General features: G+C 37.9%; 1 protein-coding gene across 1 annotated transcript in view; it reads left to right on the top strand.

Moving 5' to 3' along the window:
* The window catches only part of PLD5 (phospholipase D family member 5), a 190,533-nt gene that overhangs the window by 122,281 nt on the left and 50,704 nt on the right, over window positions 1-17,548 (top strand). The window contains 1 exon segment of the mRNA XM_061990364.1: window positions 236-350. Within this exon segment, the coding sequence (XP_061846348.1) occupies window positions 236-350 (115 nt within the window).

Raw genomic sequence — 17,548 nt, 5'->3', positions numbered from 1 at the left:
ATGATATTGCAGAATCTAGGAAAAGAAAAGTGCAAATTCGGCCCTCAAAACAGTATTTCTCAAAGAAAAAACTGATCAAGTTGATAACCTTTAGGGTAAATTTAACCATACCTAGGTGTTTCCTCAGCTGTTGTACAACATATTGTTGTTTTAATATGTGTCTTGAATTTGTTGATATGCTGTTTGAAAAATTCCACGTCTACTGACTTCTGTTTTTCTTTAATGTTCTTCCCAGGGTCAACGTCTTTTTGAAAAACTGCTTGAATTGGCGTCCCGAAATATTGAAATCAAACTAGTGAGCGATATACTGCCCATGGAATCAAAGGTATTAAACGACTTGAAAACAAAGGGTAAGACCAAGGTCTTTATGTTGTTATGCTATTGACTCTACATAATCTTCCTTCTGCTCAGATGATGTATAAAATATGTGCTGCTGGTTTAGCACTGTTACCCTATAATCTGATAGCTGATCTGTAATCAGCTTTCTCTGGTTCGTGGTTAAGAAAATTCTGAATAGTCTGTTACAGTAGTTCATGATTGCAGTTTGCACGTGACTAAAAAGATAGTGCAGAGATTAGACAGATATTTAAACTTGCTATAGCCATTCTATTGGTAAGCAACGTAACCTGAGACAGTGCTGTCATACCATGTGAGACAGGGTAGTTTCCTCTTTTGAGCAAAGGCAAAATAAATTAACAAGCTGACACATCTATTATATTCTGGAGCAATGGGAAGATAGACTGACAGATTTAGCCAACTAATAAGGTTTTCTGTGCTATCCATATTAATTGGGTGCCTACTTTCCTGTTTTGAGGCTTAAAATCCATATCCAAAAAGAGATTACACACAGGCACTACATAACTAAACTTGCTTTGTGTAAAACTGTGTGGGAAAATAGCAAAGAGGGTTTAAGACATGCTGAAACAGATTAGTTTTAGCAATGACATACACATTCTTCTGAATAATATGTCAATTGTCTACATAGATGATGAAAGCACGATTTTAAGGGTAGGATACATTTTTTAAAGGGCAAAAAGAACCTATATATTTTGATGGTGATTGTTTTTGAAACAGTTTACTATACAGCTCACAAAGGGAATTCTAAAAATGAATTAAGCAAAGCAGTTGCTATGTGTAGAGGCACCCTAAGATAGCATGTCCGTTTATGGTAAAGAATACCTTTTACCAACAGAAATCTTTGTTTGAATTCCCTGCAACCTCTCACTGGGCTAGTGAAAGAACATTACTAAAGTCCTAGTCCCTTAAAGATATCATCTTTTGGTCAAAACTGACATGTTATTTAAATGTAGTAACTAGAGAGACTTGTCATTTCACAACACTGCCTATTCCAGGGCTGTGATTATTTCCGTTATGTAACCAAAAGTGATATCGGTCCTTTGATAACCAGTAAGAACACATCAGCTTTGTCAGATGTCTGTGAAGTACAAAATTATCTTTTTCTAATGTGTTGAAAAAGAGATAGTTATTTTATAATATCAATGTCAGTGAGACTATCTTTGACAAGCTGGTTTCTTTTCCCTGCAATTCTAATGTCCCAAGTTCCCATGAGTTAGAGGAGATCAGAGGTAAGGCCTGTAGATTTATAGTAATGTACCTTGTGATAGATATTTTAGCTATCATTTGATTAGAATATCCAGTATGAAAAACTATCTTTTCTTCAAAAAAAGATTAGGAAAAAATTTTCATAGAAAAGGGAGTAAAGTTTATCATTGATTTCTTCTGTTTATGTGGGAGTTAATCAGATCTATGACTTTTTGAACAAACAGAACGTAGGCTTTTACAATTTTACTAGCTTTAGTTTCTGTTAGGCCTTCTTCAGATTTCTAAGATAGGAAATTTTTGAAGATTCAAATGATGTGATCCATATATTTGAGTGCTCTGAGCTACAAAGAACTGGAGAAAATCACATCTATATAGTAATTCATGTGAGTTTTACTGGTGTAGGTTTTTAACTCTCTAGCTTTAGATATCCAACCAGAAAAATTTTATGATTCTATATCACTGTGTACTTGTGGTCTTTGGCAAAGAGCAGTATTAGAACTTCTTGATTTTCTCACTATGATTTTTTTTTTCTCATTCCATGTTTTAGTTTGCTTATTTCTACAAATTCTGATGTTTTTTTGTTAGAATGTCTTGATTGTAACATGGTGATTATGACATGGTGATTGCTAGCTCTGCTTCAAGTCTTTCACTTGTTTGGTTTTTATCTCTACAACAGCTAGGTAAATCTTCATTTGGTTCTTCATTCCTGTGAAGAGATAATTTAGTTTTAACATTCAGTCAGATTTAGTTGTATTAATTTTATGTTGAAATGAGCAGACCGTCTATGAATAGCATTCATGGTATGTCCTGCTCGTGACAAATAGAGGCTAACTGGTAGGATAGCTTAAAAAAAAACCCAAAAGCTACACCAGTTTCCATTAGTTCAATAATATTAATAACACAGTAGATGGAAAATGCATCTGTTAGCCTTTTTCATGTCCGTTGGAGAACAAAATGAGTTACTACTATTTTCTTAGTTAAGGACAATTTCTTAGTTAAGGACAAACATATCATCTGCTCTGCTATTCTGGAAAAGCTGTCAACTAAAATGATTAATCTCTTTGCTTGCAAAGCACTGACCACCTGCATCCTCAGAAATAAGTCAGAAGTGATCCTTGAAAGGGAACATCACTTCATCAGTGAGACTCATATGTTCATTAAGATAACTTTTTTTTTCCCCCTGTATGTGTTCAGATTTTTCTTAGAGAGTATACTGTGCACAGATATTACAAATATACAAGTATTCCTCTTGTAGGAAGGAAAGCAATAAATACATCAGTAGCTCACACAAATTTTGAAGATTCTCAGGATGGAGAACCAAATACATTTGACTAAACAGACCCAAACTCATATTTTCGATGTCTATCTAAATTAGGTAGAAGAGGGTCCAAGCACTACTTTGTGGGTTCATCAGCTAATAAACTGAGCTGATGATTCCTAAGCAGAAAATATCCCTGAAGTGCAAGCCAGGGACAATAGTAGGTCAGTGAAAGCACATATATAGCCTGTGGGTCTCTGGAAGTTTCATATGTTCCTGAGCCTGCTGCTAAGCATAGACTAGCCTCTTGTTTCCAAGACAGATTGAGTGCAAGAGACAGACTTTCTGCAGGTAGTGGGCTGTCCTGCTAAACATGAGAGACAGTTGCTGTTGCACAGAGAAGGTGGAAGAGCCTTGCCTTTCTTTTCAGCAGATTGGGTGATCAGAACCTATAAGCTGCATCCCCATGCTATGCGATCTGGTTCCTGGGGTTGAGATGAGGGATAATTTGGCTTTCAGCCCTAGGATGTAGCCATTGATATACTGCTTAGGAAACTTTAAGGATGCTGCAGTTCCTCATCCTATGGTTACCTACATCACATTGCATCTTCAGGTAGTGTGCCCTTTCTGACTTAAGTAGACATTCTCTGCATAGCGGTATGGGTTTATACTTGATTACTTGAAGAACTATACTTGGTCACACATATTGTCTCATGCAATGAGGTGGGATTTTTTTAAATTAGGAACTATGATATCTTACAGCATGGCTGCGTGTCAGCACAGATGTTGAAACTCTTTCTTCAGACAGATTATTGTAGCACATTGTTAATTTTTCTAGACAGGCATGTATGAAGACCATTTATTTCTTCTCTCTGTTTCTCAAGTACTGTAGAAAGCAGCTTTGATAGACCCTTTCCAACCCAGGGATGTATCCTAGAGTCTGCCCCACACATCCTTCCTCTCCAATAGCTATTTCTACTGATTATTAGAGGAAAAAGTTGACATTTTAGTTCAGATTTGGAGCTGATGGGGTAAGAGAAAGTATAATTTATGTGGATGGGAGAGCAGAATAGAACTGATGTAGAATAAAATGAAATTAGTAATTTGCACTTACAATGTTCACAGTGTGAACCTTGTTATGCCTTTTTTATCACGTATTTTCTATCCTGACTCTATTGAGCTATCTGTAAAACAGGGTAGCTTGATTACAGAAGCAGCCTAGCAGCTGCAGTGTGAAACATGGATTGATTTACTGCGCTAAAACATAACATACCTAGAGCTGTAGTGACAGGAGCCCCTGAGGACTAAGATAATGTATGTTTGCTAATAATTGCTGCAATGTATGAGTGTTATTTAGTTGCAAAATGAAGCACATGGAAATGAGGAAATACTCATCCCAGAACATATATTTATGATGTACTCTAATTACATTATCAGATTCTATATTTTGGATAGAATACCTGACTGGTAATTGCTGTAATCTTACCACATTAATCAGAAGATTTTCCCTTATGCTGAATGAGAATACATCAAACATGTAATGCCTAAGGCAAGTGATGCACATTCAAGAGATATTATTTCTGCTGGTAATGGCTAGAATCTTTTTTTATCTCCATATTTAATGTATGCCTCCAGGCTTTCTTTATTGCACATCTGCTATATCCTGCACTGAATGCAGAATGATTAATTTCCTCACAGGCTTTTCCATGCTGCTTCTCACTGTGATATCTGAGTGCTCCACAGATTCAGTATTAATGAATTCCTTTCTTCAACATCACTGTTAGGTGAGGTTGCTTGCTCTCTCTGTCTCTGAGGGACAACTGCTGATTATTAGTGGCAGCACAGGCACCAGAAGCCAGATCTGATCATTTGTTTGCTATAGTCATAATTTAAAGGAAGTATATTGATATTTTTAAAGTATCAACCGTATATAAGTTCTCTCCTAAACAGGCTATAAAGTATGATGTTGTTTTTCTAGGACTGTGTGTAATATGCAGTCCTAGGGTGTGAAATCTTGCTTCTCTATGGTTACTATTAAAGTTATGTTTCACTTCCACATGTGTATATGTGTATGTGACTCTCTTGTGAAAGGCAGATCTGCCTGTAGGCAACATTTGGCTCACTGTGTAAACAAACGTGCTCTTCTTTATCCTTCTTGTGCTCTGACAGTAACTTATTAATTCTTGTTTTCAAGGTTATTGTTTTAGCCTTTTCTCAGCTGTGGTTCAGTTTAATAGATTGAAACATTTCATGTAACCCTCCCACACCTTGCACATAATTATGTATCAGTCTGTTTCTCAGTAACATTTGAATAGTATTGTCTCCAATTAGCAGGTTATTATTTCTTACATGTACAGACTCTAAATCTCTTACCAGTTGCGATCTTATTTTAGCTGACAATGTTAGTTAATACTTTTTAAGACATTCCAGTGGATTTCCTTTCTTCAATTTCATTGCTTCATTCCTTTTCTATTCGCCTTTTTCCCCAATACTCCTCTTTTCATGAATCATTTTTCATATATTTGCAAGGAACGTTATTTGTTTTGTCAGTGCTGGCTGGGGCAGAGGAGTCAGTCCATGTGACAATGTGATTTTAAAAAAATTTAAAAATCAGCTAGCTCAACTAATAGCTATTGAGTTTTAGCAATGAAATTGGAGAATAATATGAAGTCATTGTGCTAAGGCAGGATGTAATCACTGGATCACATGTACAGCTGTTACTCACTGAGCAGTTTGTGCACATTTGCTCAGGATTATACTCTCTCTTGACCAGATTCAACCAAAACAGAGAAAATAATAAGTTATATCATTGCAAGGAGACAAAGAAGTTAGGAGAAGGTGCAGGTCTAGACGCTGTTTATGCTTTTATTTGTGCACTTTAGATTGCAAATACTAATATAACATTCTATGACAAATTGAATCAGTTTATATTGGGGCAGCTGCGTGATCCCAGCTTCCTCATTGCTCTCCCCACTTTATGTTGTTCTTTCTTGCACCAGTGGTCATACGGTAAGATAGTTCCGAGGGCTGGTTTCGCTACAGATTGCTTTTTTTTAATCTGGATTATTTGTAATTAGCATTATGTTTTTGCAGTGTATGATGTCACAAGCATAAATGCTGGGTACAGTACAGATATAGGAAATATGTGGCTGGGCTTGTTGGAGGAGGCAGGACCACTGGAGACTGGATTAGATAGCTTTGATTTGCCATGGCATCAGAAAGCTCAGACTTCATGTAATACCTAGGGAGTTTTAGTGGTTTGGGTTTTTCCTGTGCTTCTCTTTTAATGAAATCTTTTCTTGATGGACAGTAATAGTGAATATGATTTACCTATCAGATAAAATGTGTTTAGTCCCATATCTGTCTGCTTCTGTTGACACATTTGGTGTGCTGCATAGCTTTAGAGCTGTGGTGCTTTGGTTCATGAGTTGTTCTTAACTCTGGCCACAGACATGTTCCCTTTCCCTGTCTAGTTGTGGGGGAGTAGGAAGAAAATGTCATATTTTTAACGTGGTATAGAAGAACTAAAAAACTTGTGTTATGCCTTAGAAAAGATGGAGATCACCTAGTAACATCAGTCCGGCTCTCCTTAAGAATCAAGCAGTGAGTTAAGCATTTTTTTAACCTAGAGCCTTTGTGTGCTGCAAACTCTAGGAATGTGGAGTTCATCATCTGGAAGAAATTGCCATTTTCTCTGGAGAAAATAAAGCTATAGGAGTAAGAGAGGTCATTTCCTGGTAAGTTTCTCTGGGCCTAAAAGATGTTTGGATTCTGGGTGACTATTCTTTGTGGAAGTTGTTGGTAGGGTGAACCATAATGACATTGATTTATATTCAGCCCAGCATATTTGGTTGCAGTATTAGAGAAAATGTTCCAAAAATGGGGACAGTGGACTGTGAGCAGATTATGAAAGCGCTATCACTGGCAATTTAAAAAAGAAAGATAAGCATCTGTGAAGAATGGCCTCATGCATATATGGCTCAGATGTATGGTAAAGGTCTAGATTGATTTCAAAACCAGTTTTAATAGTTCCATAAATATATGAAAGGAGAATATTAACTTAAATGTTTAAGTACAATCATCTCAACATAAGAAAGAACTTCTTTGCAGTAAGAACAATTATTTACTGGAACAACTTCCCCAGGGACATGATAGAGTCGCTGTTGCTGGAAGTTTTCAAGATGTGACTGGACAGGGTAACTAGATAATCTCATCTAGGCTCTCTTTCCCACAAAATTTTGAACCAGATAGTTTTCTGAAAAATCCTTCTACCCTGGGCTTTTATTTGGTTCTAAGTAAGCCTATAATTCCTCATCATGTGAAGATAATGTTGAGAATCAATGTAAAAACTCTGCAAAGACAAAAAAGAAAATACACTGCACTCCTACAATGGGAAACTGAAATCCTGAAACTCCGTCTTGAAGAGATTTCCATCTCTCCAAATGACCAGTTTTTGCACAGTGTACAAAAAAATTAATATTATTTGGTGTATGTTCTATAGGACTGTATAGAGTGCTCATGAGAGATAAAGTTCAGTTGATGGTTTTCTGTAAGACATAGAATGGAGTTGTAGCTCCATTGCTTTCTTCATTAGTCTTTCCTTGGCTGATGTCTCTAAGACTCAGTAAGAGGGAAGGGTGTTGAAGATGTTATAAAACGCTGCTCTTTTGAAATTCAACAGTACAAAAAATAGACTAATTTTTCCCTGTGATTTTTCATGAATAAGTAGGCAGGATCCTTTGGGAGGACCAGCAGGCTTGGGGCGAGATCTCCAGAAGGAAGAAAATACTTTGAATCTAGTTTCATAGAGTTGGTGGATGTGAACAGAGAGAGAGAAATCCCTCTTTACATTCCTTTCAGATTTTAAATTCTGATATTTTCCTAAAACTCTGCCTAAGACATACCTTAAAATACAAGAGTATTAAACTGACAAGGCCTTTGACATCTGATTTTAGATTAATTTTTATGTTTTGATTTATTATTAATCAGGCTTTGTTCCTTTTTTATAATTATTTTATACTCCTTGGGTACCCACAACAAAGAAAATGCATGATTTGATTTAAATTTTATTAGTTGCTGCTGGAGAGTGTTTCCCGATACTTTCTCAAAAACTCTCAGCCAGTGACAAGCAAACCTAAAGCCAGTTCCAAGATTAAAGATCTCATGATGTTCTTTAGTTCTTAGAAACTTGGTGGAGTTCTGCATAATGATAAATACTGGGCAGAATCTGCAAAAATAGTTACATCTCTACTAAAAGAAAGAAGCAGGTACCAGTTTTGCATCAGAGATTTAGCATTTAAAATGTCTACCTAACATCTAGGCAACACTAACATGCAGAAACTCCCACTTGGTTGGTTTTGGGATTAACGTAACCTAAACTCAATTTATGTTGCTAAGTGTGCACACGTCCTTTAACACCTTGATAGTAAGGAAATGTTCAGCATTGGTTTTATACCTAAATCCCATAAGAACTCATATGCAATTTTTCTCACTTGTTTCAGTTGGGGAGCTAAATCCTGCATTGTAAGGTAAGCCATGTCCAAGCTTATGAAACGTGGCTGGAAGGTGGGTAGCATTTTTGTTACGTCTTAGACACACATTGAGATGCATAGAATGTTTTTTTACACAGAACGTCTGCCTAAGTTACAGAACATTAGGTTAAAAATCCTGCTGGTTTTGAAGATTTCTGAATTGACATCTAGAAGAAGAGTTATCTACCTTACCCAACAGAAAGCAAATTGTTTAAACTAGTATTTAAAATCTTAAAATTTCAAAAACAGTTTGCAGTCACAAAGGACTGGAAAGTACAGAGAGTATTCTGTAGTGGTACTCCCTGAGTGCGTTTTATTCAATGTCTAACAGTTTTCAGAAAATCTTCTAACCTATGTCTGCATTTAAAGATGACTCTGTAGTAGTCACACATTCATTTGATGTGAAGGAAACCTGACTTCTACTTCTTCTCCTTCTACTGTTGCCAGGTATATTCTGAAAGAAATGTCTAGCCCTTCCTTTTGAAATAATTATTTTAAAGTCATGATTGTAGGACAGGAGTTTGAAACTTCATTGCAAAATTGATCCTTCTGTGTAATTCCAAATGAAGGACTGGAGTAAACTACTCACCTTCCATTGACATTGCCTGCTACCTAGTTTAGATATCTTTTAGCTTAAAAAAAAAAAAATTCTCTGATAGTCCAATTTATATTACAGATTCTAGAGAAAACTATGAGTCTAATCTGGAAATAAAACTTCCAATAGACATGCAAATATCCTCAAATTAAGAATGATAATCGATCATAATGTGAAACAACTAATTTTCTCTTCTGAGTCTGAAGCACACTAGCTTTAATAAGATTTAAGCATGAACTGCCTTACAGAGCTCTTTAGCATGACAGAATTAGCAGTATGAAGCTGTCACATCCACAACCATTAGAGAGGAGGAGAAAAAAAAACCTAAGCCACACAAAAACCTCACCATAAATTATGAGGACAGCCGGGGCCTTGGATTGTACTGGATTGTTTTGGAAAGAGGTAGAGGGAAAATGGTTTACTTAAGCCGAACACTTTGCTTATCAGAGCCAGAAATGCAAGCAATAAATTCTAATTCTAAGCTCTACAGCAGCTGTGTCTGTAGACTTTACTTAGAAATTAATAACTGCTGAGAGGAATGGCTGTGTTCCCAGGGACAGTACCCTCCCATTAGTAATGTGTACTTTTGCATTATAAAATATCAGTCACATGCTTTCCAATATCTGTAGTCATTGTTTCAAAGACACATAGGTAAATAATGTTACATTTTCTCTTGATGAATTAATGTACTAAATGTACTGTAAGGCACTTTTGAGGTCCTAGGTGTTCAGTAGAATCAATATAATAATTCTGCTTTTAAATATGTAATTGAAAAAGTCTTTTGTGGTAGATTGGTCAGTATTCTAGTACATAATTTCAGTTTGCAATTGTCCTTGCATTTGAGTGTGTTACTAATGTGGATGTATTCATGGATTTGGCAGAAATGGGCACTTTTGTATTTCATAGTACACAATTGGAGCAAAACTATGAGTGTCGGTAATGCAGCCATCTTGTGCACAGCCAAATTGCTTTTGTCTGCTAGTAACTACTCAGGTCAAACGTAGCAAGTTTGTATCACAGGAATCATCTCCATATCTTATTTGATAGTTTACATCCTGGAATGGATTCTTCCTGTATGGCAGTAGCTGGTTTGAGTCACTGACACTTGTTAGTAGAGAGGAAACAATACGGATGGCATTAGCAGAAATTAGTTGTGACATTTTTAGAATATATGGATGGCATGCAAATTCCTACCTACAGTTACTGAAAGAGCTGGTAGGAGCTGCCAGGGCCATCTGAGCTCAGAAAACATTTGTTGGGTAGCTGTGCTTTCTTTGCAGAAATGTTGGCGTCCCATGCTTTCTCTTGTGCATGAAAGCGCTAACACTATCTCATCCTGTGTCATGGTTTAGGCCCATCAGGGAACAAAGACCACGATTAGCCTCGAGTACGGAAGTGGCTGAGAATTGCTCAAGGGCAGGGAGAGCTTAATTGCCGCTTAAGGTTCAGGACAAAACAGACCAGGCTACTTGGTTTGGGGAAGAAAACAGAAAAAAAACCAATTTAATGCAACATCAACTAAAACATACCCCCAAAAACCCAAAACATAACCAAAATGAAACAACACAGAGTAATACATCAATGAAGAGTCCAACCAGCCTTTTTAAGAACACCTTCTTGCCACACCTCCCCTCTTCCCGGGCTCAGAGCCCTGATCCCGGGGTTTTTACCCTGTCCCCTCCTGAACGGTTCAGTGGGGCAGGCAGTGGGGGTTTCAGTTAGTCTGCTCCCGGTAGCTTCTGCCGTTTGTCCCTCCTCAGGACGGGTGAACTCCACACCAGTCGTCCCTCCAAGTCCGTGGGGTAACTCACACGCATGGCAGCCCTGCACGGGCTGCTCCGACGCGCACTTATTCCAAAGGCTGCAGCTCCTCTCTGCCTCTCGTGTGGGGCTGCTCTGGGACGTGCAGGCTCTCCAACACGGCCTGTGCCATGGCCATCTCCCCACACCCGTCCGGGCTCACTCACATGGAGCTGCTGGTAACTCTCGGTCCTACCATGGATCTGCATAGGTTGCAGGGGCACAGCTTGCATTCTCGCCACGGCTTGCAGAGGAGTCTCTGGTCTACTGCTTCTCCTTCCTTCCTCCTTCTCTGGCTGAAGGGTCCGCGTGGTCGCCTCCATCTTGTATCACTCTTATACCTCCTGCCTCGCATTCCAAATTCCCGTCCCCTAAATAGTGATCGCAGAGGCGCCAGATTGGCCCAGCCGGGCCGGAGGTGGGTGTGAGCCCAGGAGCCAGGGGAGAATCCGCAAACTCTTTACCGGGTCTTCACTGCAACCCGCTCCCCCTGTTACTAAGCCAAAAGCTGCTCCTTGCTGAACCAGAACATCCTGAAAACAGATGAAGGGTAACAGTCCTACATAGGTATCCAAAGAAACCAGATTAATTTATTGTGGGTGAATTTTGTCTTGTCTATTCATGTGGTTCCCACATGTTTCACATCCACTTGAAGCCTGACTGTCTTCCTGGAACTGTGTCTTGGTCACTCACAGCAGTTTTGCTGGTATGATTTGGTATGGTTTTGATTGGTACTGTTTACGAACAGGGCTTGACGTTACCAATGATGGTGAGTCTTTTTTCTCTCACCTCGTTCGAGGGTTTTTTTGTCATCTAGACTGAAGTACAGCTACAAACCTGGGCAGGTCTGAGAAGACCATCATCTGCAGTGACAGACACTTAGTTCTCTAAAGTTGTGTGGTTTTACATTCTTCTATCTTCTTTGCTGCTTAGTTCGGTCACTTCTGCTTCAAACCTGCAATCAAAGTATTTTGTGCTCAAAGTTACGTAACAAGTTGTCAAAAGTATCTATGAGCTGACTATTTGACTCATAGCATTTGTTTTTCATTTGATGGACACTTCGGAAAGGCTACTTCATTCTGCTTACTCTCGGGTTGTTACATACAGCTCGGTTGTACCAAGTAAGCTAATGCAACAGATCTTGCCAGTTTATAAAGCATTAGTTACCAAGCTATGTCTTTGTAGCAAGGAGCTGCCACTGTCACACTATTAATGTTCTTTCTGGTAATCTTCTGTATCAATTTGCAAATTAACCTTAGGCTTCTACTGCACTTTGGTGTGTTTATGAATTTTTACCCAGGCACAACTTTATATAAAAATTACAGGCTGGAAAGTAAATTGCATTAAGCTTGTTCTAAATTAAACTGGAAGAAAAGTTCCCAGAATGATAACTCTATGTTGCTCTCCATCATTTCCATCTTTTATTGCACATTCTTATAGAGTGATTGTCTCAAATTCTTACATTTAAGAATGAAGAGCATTCATCATCTTTTCATTCCTTCAGGCAAAATATTAACTATATATAGAGTACAAGTATTAGTAATTACGTAGTGTTGAAATTGGCAGTCGCTTTGGTTGACTCAAAACAACGGATCCCTGGTCTTGATGCTTTTAATCTCAGTAGTCCTATTTGCATAAACTTATCAGAGTTATAGGGCAACATAATACCTATACTAATATTCAAAATTATATTAAAAGAACATTATGATGTTTGCAATGTCAAGAATTCAAAAAATAACTGTTCCTAAGCGAAGGGTCACAGGGCAAAAGGCAATGTGGGCAAAAAACAATGGAAACAGACTGAAGGTTGATCTTCTGCACTAGTGGAGTCAGCAGAACTGCATGGTTACAGAAGCAGTGTAACTGAAACAAGTGGAGGATGATATTCCCCCTGCTTTGTATATCCTTTTAGTGATTTGTAGGTTAGGAACTACCTTGTTGTGGAGTTCATCAATCTGTTGTTCTGTTTGGATTATTTTTTCCTTTAATTTGTGGAATCACTTTTGCATCTACTTGTATTTTTGCCATCCACAAAACACTACGCACAGTAGAAATGTGTTCTACAACTTCGATATCTGTATTTCCTCAACATCTTCTTTATTTGCTTTATTTAGTTTTACATTTAAATTGGCCAAGTTAATTTTATTTCTCTCTTTTTCTTTCCCGCTGTTTCCTTTTCTCACTTGGACTCAAATCTCCTTATTAAGAGAGGGCCATTTACTTTTCCTAATCATGTAAGTTTATGCTGAGCTCGTATTAAAATGTTTTCAAGTATTTGCTGCTCATGTATTTGAAAAAGCTCCTTCTTGTTTTCCCTTATTCCTTTGCCAGGTTGAATTCCAAAAGGGCTTTGGCCTTCCTGGTTTCATCCCTGCATACTTTGGCAATGTTCCTGTACTCTTCCCAAGCAACCAGACCCTGTTTCCACCTTATATATATTTCTTGCTTCTCCTTGAGTAGTCCCAGTAGTACTTTTTTCATCATGTAGGCCTCTTACCTCCTTTTCCTGAATTTCTACTTGTGGGAACACACCTATATTGAACTTGGAGGAAGTGGTGCTTGAAGATCAACCAGCTTTCTTGGGCACTTCTACCATCTAGAATTCTATGCCTTGAGATTCTTCCAAGCAGGTCTTTGAAGAGACCAAAGTCACCTCGCCAGAAGTCCAGGGTCACAACCTTGCTTGGTGTCCTGTTTCTTCTATACAGGATCTTGAACTCCACCATCTGATGGTCACTGCAGCCAAGGTTGCCTCCAGTCTTCATGTTCCCAACCAGACTCTCTTTATTTTTCAGCAGATGTTGTTGTTAGAAAGATAGTGAGCAGTACAGTGTGGTCATCCTTATGGGGAGGTTTGATAGTTGCAACTTGAATCTACTATTTATTACTCATAGCAAAAGTAGCTTTTCAGTCTGTGCATTCTCTAGTTGGTCTATGAAGCAACCATTTATAGTATGTAAAAATACATTCTCAGTTTCATATCTTTTTGTACCATCAAGCTGTTTGCAGTTATGATAGAGACATTAGTTGAATATGATATAATATTCTCACAGGCACTATCAAATTTAGTGGACAAGGATCTTTATGCTCCAGGAAGCATGTGTAAAATGTTTTATTTCACTTTTTTTTTCGTTGTGTTGCCTTGTCTTTTGCTTACTGAACACTGGTCAAGACCTCATCTGGGGACTAATTTATTTCCTTCTTTTTTTCCTCTGGTAGTAATGCTGAAATAAGAGTACTTCATGAATATTCAAGAATAAATGTTCATGATGCTCATAGGAAGCAGAGAAACAGCTTAGCTTCTCTTTTATTGATTAAGAAATAAGGCATGGGTAAGAGCCAAGACATCTACATATTTTGATATAAGATTGTGGCACACACAATCTGTTGCTTGGTTTGGTTGTTTTTTAAAAAAGTATTTATCACTGTCTAGCACTTAATATTTATCAGTGTTACTGTGAACAAGTTACACCCCAAAGGTTTGAACTAAATTAGAAGATGACATGTGCACCAGCCCTGTCCTGCCTGCTGTCATGCAAAGAAACTTTGTGGAGCATCAGCTCTACTGTCCAAATGTTCTGCGTGGTTTCAAAATATCAGACTATCTTTTTTTTCTGTTGAATCCTAGCCTTATATGCACTGTTCGTTTTGTCTTTTTTAATAGACAAGAGATCTCCTACAACCTCAGTCTTCATTCCAAGGACCTGATCCTCCCACCTGGCAGAACTGTCTGCTCTGCTTCATATGACTGTGTTAATATCTAGTACTGGTTTCACTTAGATATTTCACTGTTTACTTACAGGAATTGCCTGCTTGCCTATGCATGCACTACACTTCATATCAACATTCATACACGTTCACCATTAAATCTTTATCAATTCTGGTTTACTTGCATTTTATAATGCAAATGTAATTGATTTCCCTTTTCGTCCTTTGTCTTGCTGCCTTGCACTCTCATTCCTCAGGCTTTCCTGGGTATGAGTCCACATAGGTACTTCAGATAGGCTTCTGAAATAATGATAGCACTTTCTCCTGAAGCTTGGAGTGCCTTGAAGAGATTGGGACCAAGTCCACAGGGCAATTATTGGGATTAGAAGTGCACATGCTGCTGTCTGGCCTTGCTTTCATAGGGATCCCAGTGTTCAGCCACAAGCAGTCCCGTTACACGGCCCTTGTCCTGCATCCTGCTACCATCCCAGATAGCTCTGTCTCTGTCTCTTAGTGTCCTTGGTCCTGTGTGGTTTGGAGAAGAAAGCAGTCCTACAGATCTGGCTCTTCACCAGTTCAAAATGTCATAGTGGAGTAATATAGCCATATTCCTGTCCTTTAGAGTTGCTAGTATTTACTCTAGAGAAATGACACTTGTGGTCTAGGCCTTCTGGGACACAAAAATCCTCAATGATTTCAGTGTGCTGTCACTTTTATTGACTGTATATTTCGTGTGTCCTTCACCCAGCCAATAATATAGAATCTGTGGAGTTTTGGCTTCCTTTTATTTGGCTTCCTACATTTCAAACAGGCTATTTGGATGAAAGTCAATCTGTGTTAAAAAGCTGCTAACTGGCAAGCTATAGATTTGTATCCCCTATGTATTTCCTCAAAGATATAGCACTTTTTTCTTTACCTGCTTTTTATTTTTCCTCATTGCACTATGTGGATTTTTCTGCTTTTGACATGGGGGCACATCCATTTGTCTCTTTAGAAGGTCTCCATTTTAATTTATCAAGTATCTGGGTAACCAAATCAGAATGCTGAAGTCCCCAAAAATGCATCAAACAGGCTGAGCAGAGGAATAGTAAAACAACCGTGAGACTCTTCAGTCTGCTGCAGTGTATATTCTACGTGCTTACTTTTTAAAGAAGAGACTGTAAAAGTGTCTTGTTCTTTCTTCTCACGATGAGAAAAGCTCAATTTCAGTTGTTGTTTGGACAACCAGAGCAGGATGAAACTCCTGGAGTTCCTGTCTGCAACAACCATCAGCAATCATTGTCTACTTTTTGACTGTACACCATGAGTTAATGCCAGCAGCAGTTCTAGTACATGGTAAATAAAATAAAAGTAGGACCAAACTGGGAACAATAAAGCTGTGGTTAGTCCTTAAAACTCCTAAGAAAAAAAATGTTTTTCCTTTCCACAAATTTATTTGTCATGATTTGGAGAATAGATCATGCTGCTTACGTAGTTAGAGAATACAATATGTTCCTCGGGTAATTAGAGAGTGGAGGAGTGAATGGATATAAGTGATAAACAATGAATGAGTGGGCAAGGGCAAGATTGAAATGATGAACTGTGAATGAAGGGGAAGAGAGCAAAGGAAAGGGAAGAAGAATGATGTGAGGAGAAGGTAGTGGGGGAAAAGGAAATAAAAGGGAGGAATGAATCATGAAAAAAAAAGGCAGAAACAAAAAACAGTACATAATTTAGGAAAATATCAGAAAGAATGCTGGCAAAAGTTGAAAACTGGTGGGTTTGTGACAACATAGTAAAAAATAATTGGAAATGAGATAAGAATGATCTTAAAAAATAAAAAAGTCAAAGGCTGACTTGGCAGGATAGTAAGACAGGATCGAAAGAAAGAGGTAGGGAAAGATGTTGAAAGACAGATAGGGAAGTAGGAAAAGGAAATGGCTGCATGTGTGTCAGATCTAGGTTGGTTCTGGCAGTGCCTCTGCTTTCTTTGTATGGCCAGGTCAGCTAGTGCTCTTGGCTTTTGGTAGCCTGGAGATAATACTCAAGGATTTCTCAGAGAATTAGCTAATGAGTAGAGAAAAAAATATAGATTCTGTTATGAAGGTACTGTAACGATATAAAGTAGTAGCTTAGAACCAGATAACATTGCCCTCTCACAAGGCATACACCTTTCTCATCAATTTGCCTGCCTTGGAGAATGATTTCTCTCCTTAAAGAATAAGATTTTTCCTTCACAGGAAGGAAATCAAGAGAACCCAAAGCAGCCCTATAGATGTCTGAGGAGCACATTTTGGGAATCATAGAATCATAGAATGGTAGGGGTTGGAAGGGACCTTTAGAGATCATCTAGTCCAACCCCCCAGATCATCTAGTCCAACCCCTCAAAATGAATGAATGCACCAGTGTTGTTATTGCTAGTGAGAATGTTTAGAAGTTACTATTGCCAATACTGATGGCTTTGGAATATAGATATATCAGAATGAAATCATGTTGATGATTTAAAAAGAAAGATAAAGATTTTTTGGTAGGCAGAATTTTTTTTGTAGGGATTTGGCCTTGTTCATTCATAGAAGATTGTGATTCTCATTCCTCATGTTAAGATGAAAAAATGTCCCTGAATTCTTGAATATTTCATCTAGGAAGTATATAAACAAATCTAGTGTTTCATAATGCTAATCCAAGATAAGAGCCTTTGAGGGGAGGTGAGGTAAATAGCGTGTAAGTTTACTAATCTCTCTATTATATTTAAAATAGTTTTCCTTTACAGTAAAAATGTATGCAATTATAATTAGGCAAAGCAAGCCACAGCTTTAGTAATGCTTTTACTGATAGTATTGTAGTCTTCTCTTATGCAGTAATATACTTTGTTGCCCAAATCAACTAAGAAAATTACTTTTCCCAGTCTCTAAAGCAATCACTTTCACAGCTTCATCTAGTAAATGAGCAGCCTACTCTCCAATAATGAAGGGCAAAAAAAACTGTGTGGGTTTTTTTTTAAATATTCTATCAAACTTTGTTGTATGCAAGTTATTTCATGGAGTCAACTGAATCATCAGACTCACAAAACAGATTTATGCTCAGAAAATGCTATTTAGAGGAATGCTGAGTTCT

This window comes from Colius striatus, chromosome 2, assembly GCF_028858725.1.
Source record: "Colius striatus isolate bColStr4 chromosome 2, bColStr4.1.hap1, whole genome shotgun sequence".
Lineage (NCBI taxonomy): Eukaryota > Metazoa > Chordata > Aves > Coliiformes > Coliidae > Colius > Colius striatus.
Note: the sequence above shows the minus strand (reverse complement) of the source record. Positions and strands in the feature narration are given on the sequence as shown.